This window comes from Homalodisca vitripennis, chromosome X, assembly GCF_021130785.1.
Source record: "Homalodisca vitripennis isolate AUS2020 chromosome X, UT_GWSS_2.1, whole genome shotgun sequence".
In the NCBI taxonomy this organism is placed as follows: Eukaryota; Metazoa; Arthropoda; class Insecta; order Hemiptera; family Cicadellidae; genus Homalodisca; species Homalodisca vitripennis.
The window spans coordinates 59,661,766-59,676,301 of NC_060215.1; the positions used below are offsets into that span (position 1 = coordinate 59,661,766).

The 14,536-nt window shown below is 31.3% G+C and overlaps 1 protein-coding gene across 1 annotated transcript in view; it reads left to right on the top strand.

Annotated features, from left to right (window-relative positions):
• LOC124369047 (VWFA and cache domain-containing protein 1) overlaps positions 1–14,198 on the top strand; it is a 66,137-nt gene extending 51,939 nt beyond the window's left edge. Inside the window, exons 15-20 of the mRNA XM_046826743.1 lie at positions 975–1,189; positions 1,945–2,160; positions 2,936–3,177; positions 4,051–4,187; positions 5,787–6,005; positions 9,055–14,198. Coding sequence (XP_046682699.1) covers positions 975–1,189; positions 1,945–2,160; positions 2,936–3,177; positions 4,051–4,187; positions 5,787–6,005; positions 9,055–9,332 — 1,307 coding nt within the window. The 3' untranslated portion in view covers positions 9,333–14,198. The remainder of the gene's footprint in view (positions 1–974; positions 1,190–1,944; positions 2,161–2,935; positions 3,178–4,050; positions 4,188–5,786; positions 6,006–9,054) is intronic.
• Positions 14,199–14,536: the final 338 nt, after the last annotated feature.

The window sequence follows — 14,536 nt, forward strand, 5'->3', positions numbered from 1 at the left end:
AAATAACCATTACTTATGAAGTAGGTGATTTATTGGGCAAAACAGTACAACTCACAGCACAGATAGAATCTGAACTATTTTACATTTTTCTTCATATTATTGTAAAAGTTTACTAAAAATCCCAGATGAAAATTATCAGAAGTTAAAGCATGTAGTAATTTTGTATAGAAACATAGATAGATAATCAAATTAACAAACTACTATATAGTTTCATGTTTTACTTACAGTTTGTATTTTGTATATTTACTTTCACACATCGCTGCAAATCTGCTGGGTCTATTCAGGAACAACAATTGATGGTAGTATGTCACAACAATTACTGATTGGTAACCCCACGTATTTGTTAAATTTTGTGCATGAAAATAGGAGAATATATATACATCTCCAAAGTAAGTTAGTAAATTAATAACCAACCAAGTTAATAATTTATCGTAGTTTTGTAAATAATATTAAGCTGCTATTTATATTTCCACTATCTTAAGTTTGCTTCCCAGCTGTAAACAAAGAGATGTTCACTAATTTTTGTTTACCTCTTAATTTATGTAGTCATCTAAATATGTCCTTTATACAATATATGTATGTTTATTTCTTTAAATGTTTTTTATGGGTATGGATAGTTCAAAATGTTTGCTGGTCTATCCTACTGCCTGGAATTATTTAAATGGTAACAAAACAAAACCATTTAGTGTATCATATTCTTAGTTACTATACATATGATTAAAGAAGTAAAAAAAAATACTTTGTTGTGAACATTTTTTGTGAGTGTATTGTCTTTTAACACTTAATTACTCTGTAATGAGCGGAGTGAAATTTGAATGAGTTGTAGTGACTATGAAATAAACATTAATGGCTTTATAACATTAGGCTCATTATGAATTTTATAACCTAAGGATTATATAAGCTTGGGTCCCATAGTTGGTCGGTTATAAGGGTCTACTTTAATTTAGGCCATTCTAACTGTGTATACTCTTTAGGAGCCATGTTTAATCTGATGGTGGAGTCCTTACCATCATGTTCATCTCCGCTTGAGGCAGTTCCAAACAACATGAAATGTTTTCTGATGGATGATCGAGGCTACTTAATTGCTCACCCCAGTTTAATAGACCCCCTGGCAAAAGGAGCAGCAGATGAGCAGCACCACATCACACACAGAGAGTCTCTGTTGGCCAATGATCTGCTCAATCACAAAGTGAGTTTTAGCTGTCTATTGACCTGGTCAGATTTAACCTTAGAAGTATATTATTTGATGTTTGAGAATCTCTTCTTTACCTGTCAGTGTTGAGGATGGTTGCTTACTTAACTATTACCAGTTAAATGAATACAATCATAATTGTTATTGACACTTATTGAATACTGTGATAATGGGATTAGTTCATTGAGAATTTTTATGATGTTCTTATGCCAATATATATCTGAATTGAATAAGTGAAATGAATTACCTTTATTAGTCGAGTGTTAATTAATATAATATACTGCTTTGCAGAATTCCAATCACAATAAGTTCTTTGACATATCTAACAAAAAATACCTGATTAAACTCATGAACTCTACAGGCTAACATGTCAAAATTTCCCAGAATATATAATGCGTTTAGTATTGTTCTAATCAGCCGTCAAAAAGCTGTTGTATGCAGGAAAATAGTAATGGAACGTGGATATAATGATGGATTCCACCATTTATATCCACTTCAGGGATCTGTTTTTCCCTTACCCTTCTAAAAGCTATCTGACGGATATAAGTGATGTAGTCAGAAAGAGTGAGTTTACTGTTGAGCATCATGCCCAGTGTTTTTAATTAATGAATATAATCTCAAAGTGATCTTGTTCTTTTTTAAACACATCCATAATATGCTTGGTTTTGGAGTTAATTTAAATAATTTATGATTTGTTAATTCTAAGTATAACAAATGGACTGGAGCTACTTCAAGAAATGTTTATTGTTTAGGGATTAGTGAAGAAACTGGTATGTAATGACTTCACGAGTAACACTGTACAGAGGTTCTATCGGTTCAATATGAGCCTGGACCATGTGGTGACCAACATGATATCTGGGGAGCAGTGTGTACGCTATCAGCTGACCCGACTCCAAGGAACCAACATCTTCCTCGGTGTTGTAAACACCACCTGTGACCTTGTTACAGCATTCTGTCCTTGCAATACAGTAAGGAACTATTTTATTATATTGATTTGTAGGCAAATGCTATACAATTTGTTCAATCTAAGTTAAATATTGATACAGGAAAAGGTTATGAATATTATAACAAATAGTAGGGAGTTTATGATGTTATTGGCTGATCGACAATACAGATCTTGCTCAAATAATGAACAGGCATAGTGAATAATTTATAGTGCAACTTATTACGCTGCTCTAACCCAAAAATATCAGTTTCAGCTAGAAACAATCTTAAATTTTACCAGAAATATACACCTAAATTATATAATAAGTTTTCCAAATGATACTGTACTTTGTTTCTTGTAGCTAGGCAGTTATCCATATTGATAGGTCCATAAATGTTGTTGGTTGAGTATGTACTGTAACAAAGTACAAAATAAGATTAGGAGTAATGAAAACTATTCTAACATTTTCCATTTTATAATGGCTGTATATTTGTGTTATGTATAAGACTGACTTTGTTTATAAGTAAAAGGTTATTGATTCACAAGTATAAAGAACAAGAAACACAAGTTTCTCAGATTTCTTTAACACCTGTAGGACCTAATCATAACAAGTTTTTTCAGCAATCCAAAACGTCTGTGAATAAGTAAAGAAGTTTAACTTTTAAATAAAGACCTTTGTGAATAAATCAATTTTTGAAATGCATATTTGCAAGAAGTAATTCCTACAGTTTTAGATAGTAAAGTGTAATGTGTTAAGTTTAAAGTAACTGAACATTGGAATGTAAAAAATGTCTAAAAACAGAATGATTTGTTGACAGATTGACAGACACTGTTTGAACTGCAATAGGATGGAGCAGAATGAGTGTGAATGTCCTTGTGAGTGTCCATTGTTCCAAGATTCTGACTACTGTGAGGAACCAAAGACTCAATACTCTAACGAGCCTTGCCCACCCAGCTCCGAGCCCAGACTACATATCCCCCAGAGTGTGATCAATGTACTATCTAAATCTTCTGTCAAACCTTGTTTCCAAACTAGCTGCGATCTGCTGACCACTCATAGGTGACATAAACTGATACAACATTACTGTAGTAGTAACAATCAAACAAGTATTAATTTGAAGGGTATTCAAACTGGAATCTGGAACGTTACACAAGCAAAAGGGAGAATATCATTGTTTCTTATAAGACTCTTTATTGGTATTACTATTATTTGATTAGTTGGGGGAAAATTAAAAAAAAAATGTTTTAATCTTGTAAATCCAAATTTTGGACTTCAGAGTTTTTCTGTTTCTCCAAACAAAGAGCATAACAAGCCTTTTATACAAGCGTAACAGTGTTAACACACTGAAATGTATGAGGTTGTACAGAAACTAAACATGATGAATAGGGCTATTATATTCTTTGCCTTTAATTTTTTTAAACTTTAACATTAAATGTATATTACTATAAACATTCAATCCTGACCAAATGGTGTTAAAATAGTACAGACCTGGTGTGATTTCCACACCATTCTCTTATAGTTGTAATTTTCTGTTTAGAATATACCGTAGCACACAGTAAGTCTACACCCATGTTGTTTATTATCTCATACCAGTATGTATCGTATAGTTACTGCACGCTAAGTGGTCTTAAAATAGTACAGATTTGCTATGAGTTTTTCTGATCATTGCCATCTTTCTGATTAGAATCTACAGTAGCACAGTGTTGGCATTGCTTCTCGTAGTGTTGTGGTCTACAATCAGAATCGACCCAAGTCTGATTTAGTTAATGGGAAGCCTTAGTTTTATTAGGTACACTGAAATTTTACTCACAAATAAATTTAATTGTAGGAAAATTGTGTATGTAAAGTTGTTTAATGATGAAGAGTTAGACCAGAAGGAGGTTTAATAAATTATTGAACCTTAGCCTAGCTAATTTTATTGTGTTTAATCAGGTCGTGCCTGGGTGTGATTGGGTGTGAATGGTGTCAGCTTCAGTCTGATGGGATAACTCGTCTGCCTGCCTCATTCTGTACACACCAGGCTTACTGCTATAACGGCATTATTGGCTCAAGTGCAGATAGTACCCGATGTAAGTATTCTCTGGGAGTCCTGCTAATATTTATATTGCTCTATCTGTGTGCAATTGGTAATGAAATGGTAATGGTATATCAAAATCTTAAATATGAATGTAATTTTGAATTAAGTAGAATTTTTTTGTTGTAGACACCTGTATATTTATAAAAAAATAAGAATTATTGAATACACAGCTCTTTAACTCATATACAGTGGAACTTCGATACATAAAGAATTTTAATGTAATGAGGTTTCTATATATATCAAGGCTGTAAGGGCCAATTTTTGTTCTAGTAGTCATTATATCAAGGTTAAATCGGCAGACTTTGATGTATCTCGTCTAGAACAATTACAGTAATACTGTAGGCTTGATTATGAATGCTTTATCGGGAAATGTAGTAAGAAATGGTCAAGAGAGTGTTTGCTGTTAATACCAAAATCCTTTGTAATGTAACTTTTTTCTTATTTCCGGCGTACATAGTCTATCTATGGTAAGACTGATAAGATTTATTCATAATATCAGGTTTATCATTTTGCTAATGCACAAAATACTGCCACAGCTGAAAATCTAACGCATACAGTTTACTGAGTTAACTTAAATTTTCTCGAATGACAGTAATATCCAAATCCGACTGAGAGTGAGGTGGTGATTCACCACTGGCGACAACAGAAAACAATGAAGAGTCGGAGGTGGGGTTTTCAAGTCTCAACATGAAAATACAGTATTGTACATCGTTTTGTTGTGCTGATAAACAGAAACTTCAATATGTACAAGTCAACAGTAGGCAAAATTAAGGGTGAAATTTCGGTATACTCGTATTGAGGTTATTTACATTAATCCTTCGATATATGGAGGTAAAATGAGCATTGAAGAAAATGGCACATTCAAGGGGAATGACAAAACTGTGATTTATCAAGGAATTAAATATATCGAGTTTCGATATATCTAGGTTCCACTAATTAATTGCAGTAGGCTGCATTAAGTTAATTATATGAAAATTCTTATGTAAAATATGGAATAATCAAATATATTTTACTATAGCATAACATTTTAAAATGTTAGTCTTTAAATAAATACAATAAGCTGTATTAATAGTTCAATCACGGAGATGAAATTTCATTTAAAAGTTATGAATAAACCAAACAAAACCAAAATCTATAAATACTCAAATTAACAAGGAAAATTATAATAATATAATTGTGTTGTGTATTGTTCTTTATTAATAAAATTATTTTTGCCCTTGGTGCTACATCTTTTGGTGTTAAATCCGTTATTCTATTTTCTGCTACTCAATTCTCCTTAATCTCTGAGAAAGAATTCTCCTTACTCATAAAAAAATATGAAAACAAATGTCCAGTTTCTTTTCATGTTTTCCCTCTATCCCACATATAGAAATAAATATTTAAAAAGCATAAATGTTATTTTTTATATATTAACCTGGAACTTAATTAATATTAGTAAATAGGCAGATTTCTTTGTATTTTAAAACAAAGCTTTACTTTATTTTATTCACCTTAAATAGCCAACAACTCACACGTAACTTTTTAGTACTTCTTACCTTTGTAATTATATTTTTGGAATAAAAACTAAAAACTACTTGGTTTTGTTTGATAGTGTTAAACAGTGGTGTAGATTCTGTAAGCCCTGGACTTCCGTTTGGCTCAGTGGGAGGTGGAGTGTTTGCACTAGTACTTGCCCTCTCTCTCATGTTGTACTGCTACTGCAAGCATAGTGTTCGAGCGTCTCAGGGCTATATGGTCCCTGATTCGTCCTTTCACATGCTTACCATGGACAAGAATAGCCACACCAAAATCATTGAGGAACCTCCTACAGGTGCGTTAGAGTATACTCTGTTAAAAGTATAAATAAGATGTTGTACTCCCCTTCTATTAAAGAGATGTATGTCTCTTTCTTCCTTGTTGTTGAAAGATGTCATGTATTTTGGAATTTAGTGTAAGTTTGGTTAATAAAGTAAAAATATCCCTAAAATATCATATGTTTTTTTAATCTATTATTTCTTGTAATATTTTTCAAAAACTTGTATTTATGTTTTAGGCAAATAAAATATTTTGGAAAAATCAATTAAAAGCTAAGCCAATTAATCAAAAGATGACCAAACTTGACAACTATGAGAAATTATTAACAGTAATTTTTGTCACACCAATTTAGCAATTTAGTTTAGAGCTGTATGAATATTAAATATTAATCTGAATTGTAAATTTCAAATGTTTATTAATTTCAATTCCACAGTGAGAGTGAAATATTTCAAGATTTTAATTGTGTCACCAATTTTTCAACACACGAGCCAGAAAACCTTCATGATTTTCAGTTCCAAAATGCTTTTGGTTTCACAAGGCTCTATAAAAAAGTTTATTAATTCCTAATCCGCATGCATTTACATGAAAATCAAGGTACTATAATAACATATTCGAATGTGGCAAAGTATTTAGGACTTAAAATAGACAATAGGCTAACATGGAATCCTGATATAGAGAATGTTATATCTAAGGCAACATAAGCTCTTGGTTCTTGTAAAAAGCTCTTTGGGTATGAATAGTGATTAAATCCCAAGATGATATATTGGGCCTATGAAGCCATGATAAAACCGAAGGTCACATATACAGCTCTTTGTGTTGGCCAAAAGTAGAAAAAATCGCTGCAGCTAATAATCTATAGGGTCTTCTAAGACTCTATATACCTGCTTGCATGAATAAGTGTTATAAAGGTAATTAGCTACTGTCCAAATGTGGCATTGGATGCTGTATTAAGCACACTCTTGCGGGGCAGAAAATAAAATAGGCATCCCACACACATGAGCACTTAGGGCAAGGGTTGGTGTTCTCTATTTATATCCTTAAAATGTAATCATTCTAAACGGAAACCAAGCTAATAGCTTAATAGTAATACACTAACCTTGTTATGTCGGAAAGTTTACAACCTTAGACATATTTATCTCTTTAAACATAATAATATTCTGGTGTGGGCGTGGTAACATCAATAATACTAAGAACAAAGTCTGCCTTCTAGCAGAAGTAATTTATGACTTGTTAACTGCTGTAACACTCATGATGTCAGAAAGTATGATTTTCAGAGATGATTTTATGCTCTAGTAATAAATAAAACAGTAAAATGTTTAACCTAAACTCAACTAAGGAATAAATTGATCCCAACAACAATTGGATGGTGAAAACAATTTTGAAAATGTAGCCTCCTTCAGATAACCCAAAACTTTGAATAATCGCATCCTAGATATTCCCATCAATAGTGTATATCTCAGATATATTTGATTATCTAAAGTGCTGTTGGTAGCACATTGTTTACTGTGTACTAAGTGACCTGTGATCTGAAACATTGGTTGGTATTTTAACCTTTTGGTGTCCATAGGCAAACTCAGTCCGACATTGCTATCTCGGCTGTTCCGGTCTAAGGTCGGACTCAGTCCGACATCTGTTGCAATATGAATGTCCAATCAAAAACAAGTCATTCGGATTCATATTTGTTCGATTTACGTCTCTGTAGATCTTGTGAAAGAGTTTAAGATAACCAGACACAAGTTACATTCCTTTATGGTTTCACTTTAAACATTATTACGATGCATCCTTGAAAACCTGTATAGTGTTTGTTTTCAGCCGACCAACAACTTGTAGTGTCTGCTGCTGTTTGGTTAAACATTTGTTTCGAATTTGTTTGTTTAGGAATAGATACAGATGTGTTATGATTATTTAGTTGTCAACAAGAAACATGTAAAGTGAGTTTTAATTTTCAACTGAAATGGTGTCAATTGACGATGCACTTTTTGATTTTGATAGTGATGATGATGATTATATTGATCCTGATTTTGCTATTTCTGAGGACGAAAGTGTAGTAAGTGATCGTGATTTAAATAACCACGAGGATCAACAACAACCTTCATCACCAGATAGGGTTAGTCTTAAGTCTAGGCCCACACAATCCTAGACTCCATTCTAACTCGTGTTTGACAAGTATCATATTAAAAAAAAACTACTAGGCCTAAACCTAAGCATAACTGTAGGCTGATGTGCATATTTTGTAAATAAGATTAGACAGTAAATTTTCTTTTTGTTCATTTATAATTTTATGTAAAGTTGAGTAAGCCATTGTTGTAGTAACGACTTATTTATTTATTTTTACTATTGTACTGATATAACATTAAATAATATAATATTCACTTACACTTAATATTCCATTTTTACAACAATGGTACGAGGTTCTTCCTTGAAAAAAAACAAGAGTATATTACAATTTATTGGTGTATAGTGATATGTACATAAGGAATATTGAAATATGGGCAAATTCACTTGAAATTAATTGGACCTGGTGAGTCATCCCGGTGGGGAACAAATAGGACAAACGGTTAATATTAAAGGTTAATAATCTTTTTGAGTCAGTGAATAACGTTATTAGAGAATAGATAAGAAATTTTAACGAGCAGAAGGTATATTAAAATAATGTAATGTAAGTTTTGTATTATTTTTATGATTGAATCTTAATGTTATTTAATAATTTTTGTAAGTTAAATTCTTTTTTATAGAATGGCGTATGCTCCTTGACTGGAGATTTGCTTACTTAGGGAATTTGTTACTGAGTCGGAGCTTAGTCAAAGTAATTAATGCTGCTGTATTCTAGCTCTCAGAATCATTTCTATGCTAAGATTTATTTACATTTTCAGTTGCTTATATAATTCTTACAGTTTTGGAAGAGATGTTTGTTTATTAACTGTACGTCATCATGTCCAATTTTAATATTTAATTATTGAATTTTCTACTGAACAGAAATGTCTGGTATTAATTTTAATCTACAAATAGCAGTGCTACAATCATATTGAAAATGTTAATTAATTAACGTTATGTATCTTATGCAGGTGCAAACACAGGATTGGTCTCTAACGCCCAAGAGTTGAGTGTGGCACTGATGAACCCATCAGTATCAGTGTCTCCATACCGTATGAGTGCAGGTTACCGTCGGCCTCCCACTGGTGACAGTGACCACGGCTACTCCACCATGACACCCCATGAGGATACAGAACCTCCAGAAGGAGCTCAACCTCCCACACCCCCCTCTCTCACCCCCCCACACCAGACACTACTGCCTCACCACATCATTGCACCTGTCACTGTTCACATGGCTATGGATACATAGTAAACCACTATAAAACATGTATTCTTTTTTATGTTGATTTACTAAATAAAGCAGATAATTTAGTAGTGTTTAGATGACAAGTTTTGGAAAGTTATATGTAATGCAATAAGTCAACAGCTCACATGTCCACTAATATCCAGCTAATTATTGGAAAATAAACATAACTAGTATTGAAGTGTTAGGGAACATCATTGATATTTGTTAGATGTAAAAAAGAAGAACCCCTACAAATTACAGTAATAACATTTGTGTTTTATCTAATGTCTCCCTTATACAGCTCAAATAAGCTTAACAATGGCAAAATTATGGTAAAAATTTCAAAACTAGTAATAATTGTTTCTTTATACTAAAATTAAATCAAATGACCTTTTTCTAGTTGAATACCTATTCTAGTTGTTATATAAATGTTTTGTAAATTTTAAACCAATATTTTAACGTTTCTCTGTTTGTTTGTTATTGTGTGTTGTTTATTTAACCCTTTCCACTCGAATTATGTGAAGCCAGTTTTCACCATCTGCGCTATACTACTTTCAATATTTGTTAACATTTCTTTCAACCAGCCACCTGCTATCAATGGTTCCTGATTTTCCAATACAGATGGCGATGAAGTTTTTGTGTTGTCATTTTTCTTCCTGAGGGATTTTGAACTGTCATTCTGCCGAGGTGCATTTTCTTTGAATTAAGCAAGTTTCTTCTTTAGCATCTTCGCTTCAATTTCAAGATACTGAACTTGAAGCTCACTTCTGTAGTTGACATCTCAAAAGTTTCTTTTCTTCCTATAAAATTATATATCTTTTTCTGAAATTTTCCATCTCTTCTTCTTTTAGAGCGAGTTTTTCCTGGAGCTCTGCAATTCTTCCATCAGCGTTTGTTAACTCAATAGCAATATTTGTCTTCAGCTTCAATTCTTCATTGTGTTTATTTATGGTTGTGTGTAACTTATCAATTTGAACTAAATTTCTTTACAGTTAGTCTCTGCTATAGTTAACTAATTTGTTAAGTTATTTATAACCATATTTTTTATTTTCCAGTCCGGTTTCAAACGTCCTAAAAAAATAAGATTTGCCTATTGAACCGGTATATGTTAATGTGAGATATTATCCATATTGACAACTGAATGTCATAAAACTTTTCAAAACTTGTGTTCTATTTAGATTTTACAAAGATTGAATTGAAATGAAGTCAGTGACATGTTACCATTGTTTATGTTCACTGATGCCGTATTTTTCAAACAAAAAGTTTGTTTATTTTTGAGCTATATTTGATAAAAATTGTCCATATGCATTATGTGCAGAATATGACAATACTTAATGTTATGTAAATAGTGTTTTAAACTACAGCAATCTGTTACATTGTGTTAGTTGTATAATATTGTGTACAACAAATCTGTGATTTAAAGGAAAAGCTATTTTTTATCATATGAATAATTTAGTTTCTAAGATTTGAGAGTTTAGTGTGTAAGACTTAAAGTATTGTAGTTGTAGTGTTATTGTTTGTTAATATTTACAGTATAAGATGAAAAGTAATGTTCAATTTTTTATTTTAATCCCGTTGTGTGTAAGTGTTTCCTTCTTAGCATTAGAACAATGAAGTTCCTCCAATTTATGTTTGGGTCTTTGAATGTATATTTAGGTTTAGGATTTTCATTAATACTCATTTTACATGTAATTATATTTTATACGAAGAACAATCTAGTTTTGTTAGAATATACTATTTTCTTAATTTAATATAAATCACACAATTCGTATTCTTCATAATTTATAAATTATGTTATTTTATAAGTGATAAATATTAACTCTTTTAGGACCAAACAAAATTAAAAACCTTTATGGGATGCTCAATTTTTAAGTCACTTATTACGTATTACTTTACTATTATTTTTACTTATTATTGCTACCTGGACCATCGAAAATAGCGTTATTGCATATTCATTTATCGCTGATAGATTATCTGCCTAGTCCTAAAAAGGATGATATTCTTCACTTATAAAATAACTTGATATGCATTTCTTTGTTTGTACTGCTGATTTTAAGTGCCAAAACATTGAAACAGAAAAAAAGGGAAATCATAAAGTGTCTTCAGACAACTTCTCAAACGTAAATGAATATTGTTGAACAGGTACAAGCAGTGGCTTGTTTAGTGATTTATTATGTGTACTGTTGTGTACACATGGCAAGCTAGAAGTCTGCCTGTACTAGTCTGAGCATGTCATATTACTCATGTGTTAAATTGGAAATTATTAACCTCAAAAAAATAAGCATACCACCAGTTCCAGAACATCAAAGACAGTCTGAAGAGTTTTAATTAGTCAGCAGAGGTTCTAAACCTCTATTTGATGCCATTCATCGTCCCAGAGGGACAGGCAGTCTGTGAATTATCCGTGGAAATTCCTTAAAATCTAGGTATTTTTGACTTACAAGGTATTCAAGAATGTATTGCATTAATTTTGAACGTATACAAGGAGAATGGTATGATAATAATTTTGGATAACTAAACAAAAAATGGGGTTCTTAAAATTTTTTGGTCCTGGGTGTTAAAATGTCATATTCCTAAATAAAATTCATTCAAAAAATGAGACAATGATTTGAATTTTTTATAGTAATTAATAATGTATCATAAGTGGAGTTTCCAGGAAGGCTTATTTTTTACTCCCTTCCCACAAAACATGGAACTGTTTTTGTAATAAAATCCATTTCGGGCACAAATTTTATGGCTTGTTTATATCGAATTGTTTTGGAATGAACTGTTTATTTGAAGTTATATTGCTTAATCCAACATCTGAAAACTGTAATTGATTATTAACTCATGTACAAAAAGCCAATCAGAATCAATAAGGGTCATCCAAATTTCATATCTGTCCCATAACTGTTTTTAGTTAATCGAGATGTTTAAAATGGTTTGCAACTTACGATGCTTACGAAAGATTTTCCATTAACCGTGTACACGTCTGATGGGTCTTATTCATGAAAAGATGAAGAATTACTAAAACCATTCTTCTGTGACTTTATACGTATTTTACAGGCCCTATATGGAGCACAATTTTATTATCATGTTGAACAATGAAATATTTTGTAAGTAGGTCAGGAAACTTAACAATGTCAGAATGTACACATTCCAGTTTCTTATTCCTTAAATGGTTTCTTCCCTTTTTTTTGTATTTTTATTACAGCCTAAACTGTGTTTGTAACAGGGTAGCTTTGATGTTTGTACAATGTTATTGTTAAAATATTCAACCGTCAAAACTTTCCTAGAGTGCGACTAGAAAACATTTTATGGTGTGAGCTATAGGGTGTGTAATACTGTCTTAAGTGTCCAATATGTGCAATAAGTCAATGTTTAAAATGTGAAAATATTTTTCTTAACGTTGCATGATGGCTGTCAATATGCAACTTTACTTGAAATAGCACTAATTCACCAAATATTTATTTTGTAAAAAGCAACTAATAATCTTTCATAGTTTATCAAGTAAAAGAACACGTTTCATACAATAAAACCTATTAGAAACTAGTTTCAGTAGTCTTTTTAGTTGCCAGAATCTGGATAATTTGGCCTAATTGTAAAAACAGCTATTGTATTCACAGCAGGCATTTGTTTGTTTTCATATTTTCGTCAGATTAGGAGTAATAAGAGTGTAGATCCTATATGCTATTACAATTGTATGTAGACTTCTGTCCATTATATTAGAAAATTGTTTGGCCTAAGCTTTATTTGATTAATTCTCCTACAAAAATGGATGTATATACATGTTCTTTAGTTTATTAAAAAAAAGAACTTTTAAGCAAACAAGTTTTTTAAATAATAGTTTATATTATTTCGTACAATATTCCCTCCCTTTTTATTTGAAAATTTCAGAAGTTCAAGTTTTTTATATGTAAACCAAGCATTTTTATCCAATTGTTATTTTTTTATATAAATCCCCATAGAAATAACACTTCAATATTTACTCTTGCCTTTAAGAGGATTAAATATAGTATATGCTATGTACATTTAATTTTGATTTAACCACATATAAGCTATGACTAATAAATATTTGCATCAATTCCATATTTTACACTTCCAGTTTTACTTCATAGCATTAACCAGGAATTTTTTGCACACTCCTGTTTGTTTATGTGTATACAGGGAGGCTGAGAATTATCATAATAGTAATAACGTTTAATGGTTATACTTTTGAAAATGAAAACCCTCCACATGAGTTTAGGGCCATAAAAACAATTTTTATTTGTCTTGATTTTCTTCAGAGTTGTAGAAATTGAATTTATAACACCTTTAAAAATAGTACTTTCCAGTCTATATTTTCACAAAAAAATTGCTACCAACTCTTCACAGGCTATCCCTTTGAGGCCTATCCTTATGACACATCAATGATGGTATAAAAAGTAAGTTTTCATTTTCATGGTATAAATATGTAGAGTTTTCATTTTAAGATTTCAACCATTAAAAAGTTATTCTATATTTCTGATAATATTCATCATCCCTATATAACTTCACATTATTTCATATATACTTTGTTTATCAAATATTTGCCAAGTGTATTAAATGAAGTGGCATTGTGCGTTGTTTACCTGCTTGTTGTTTCCACTCAACATAATACAGCGTATTTTAAAATTTTTTATTGATTTACTTACTGTTTTATTATTGACCGGTGTTATATTCAATTGTATTTTAATATATTGAACCTCTGAACAAATGTCAAGTGTATCTTACGCTTAGTGCCAGTTTCGGCTCTGCCTTATTTTTAGCTTTGTTATACTTAAGACAACAAACATGTACAATACTAATAATAATGTAAAGACTGTTACTTCTACTTTCAGTATTGTAATTTATATTTTGTATAATAAAACAGTTTTTAATGTTTTCAAACTGGATGTTTAGTATTAATAATCCTCCAGTAATTCTTGTTCCATCTATGTATGATAAGAGATCTATGTTCTGGTTGCAAGTTCCAGTCGTGGTTAAATTTGGCTGAGGAATTACAAATAGACGGGAGTGGAGGTGTATTTTAAATTCTTAATAAAGCTTCAGTATAGCTTTAAACGACTATGCAAGGTATTTTAGTGGATAATTAATATAAGTTGTATTAATGAATTTGTCTGTCCAAAATTAATTTAAGTTCTGCAAGTTTGATTTATAATTTGCATTTTTATAACACCACTCACTTCCCAATAACAATTTAAAACTTTGCACTCTGCAGGCCATTAAGT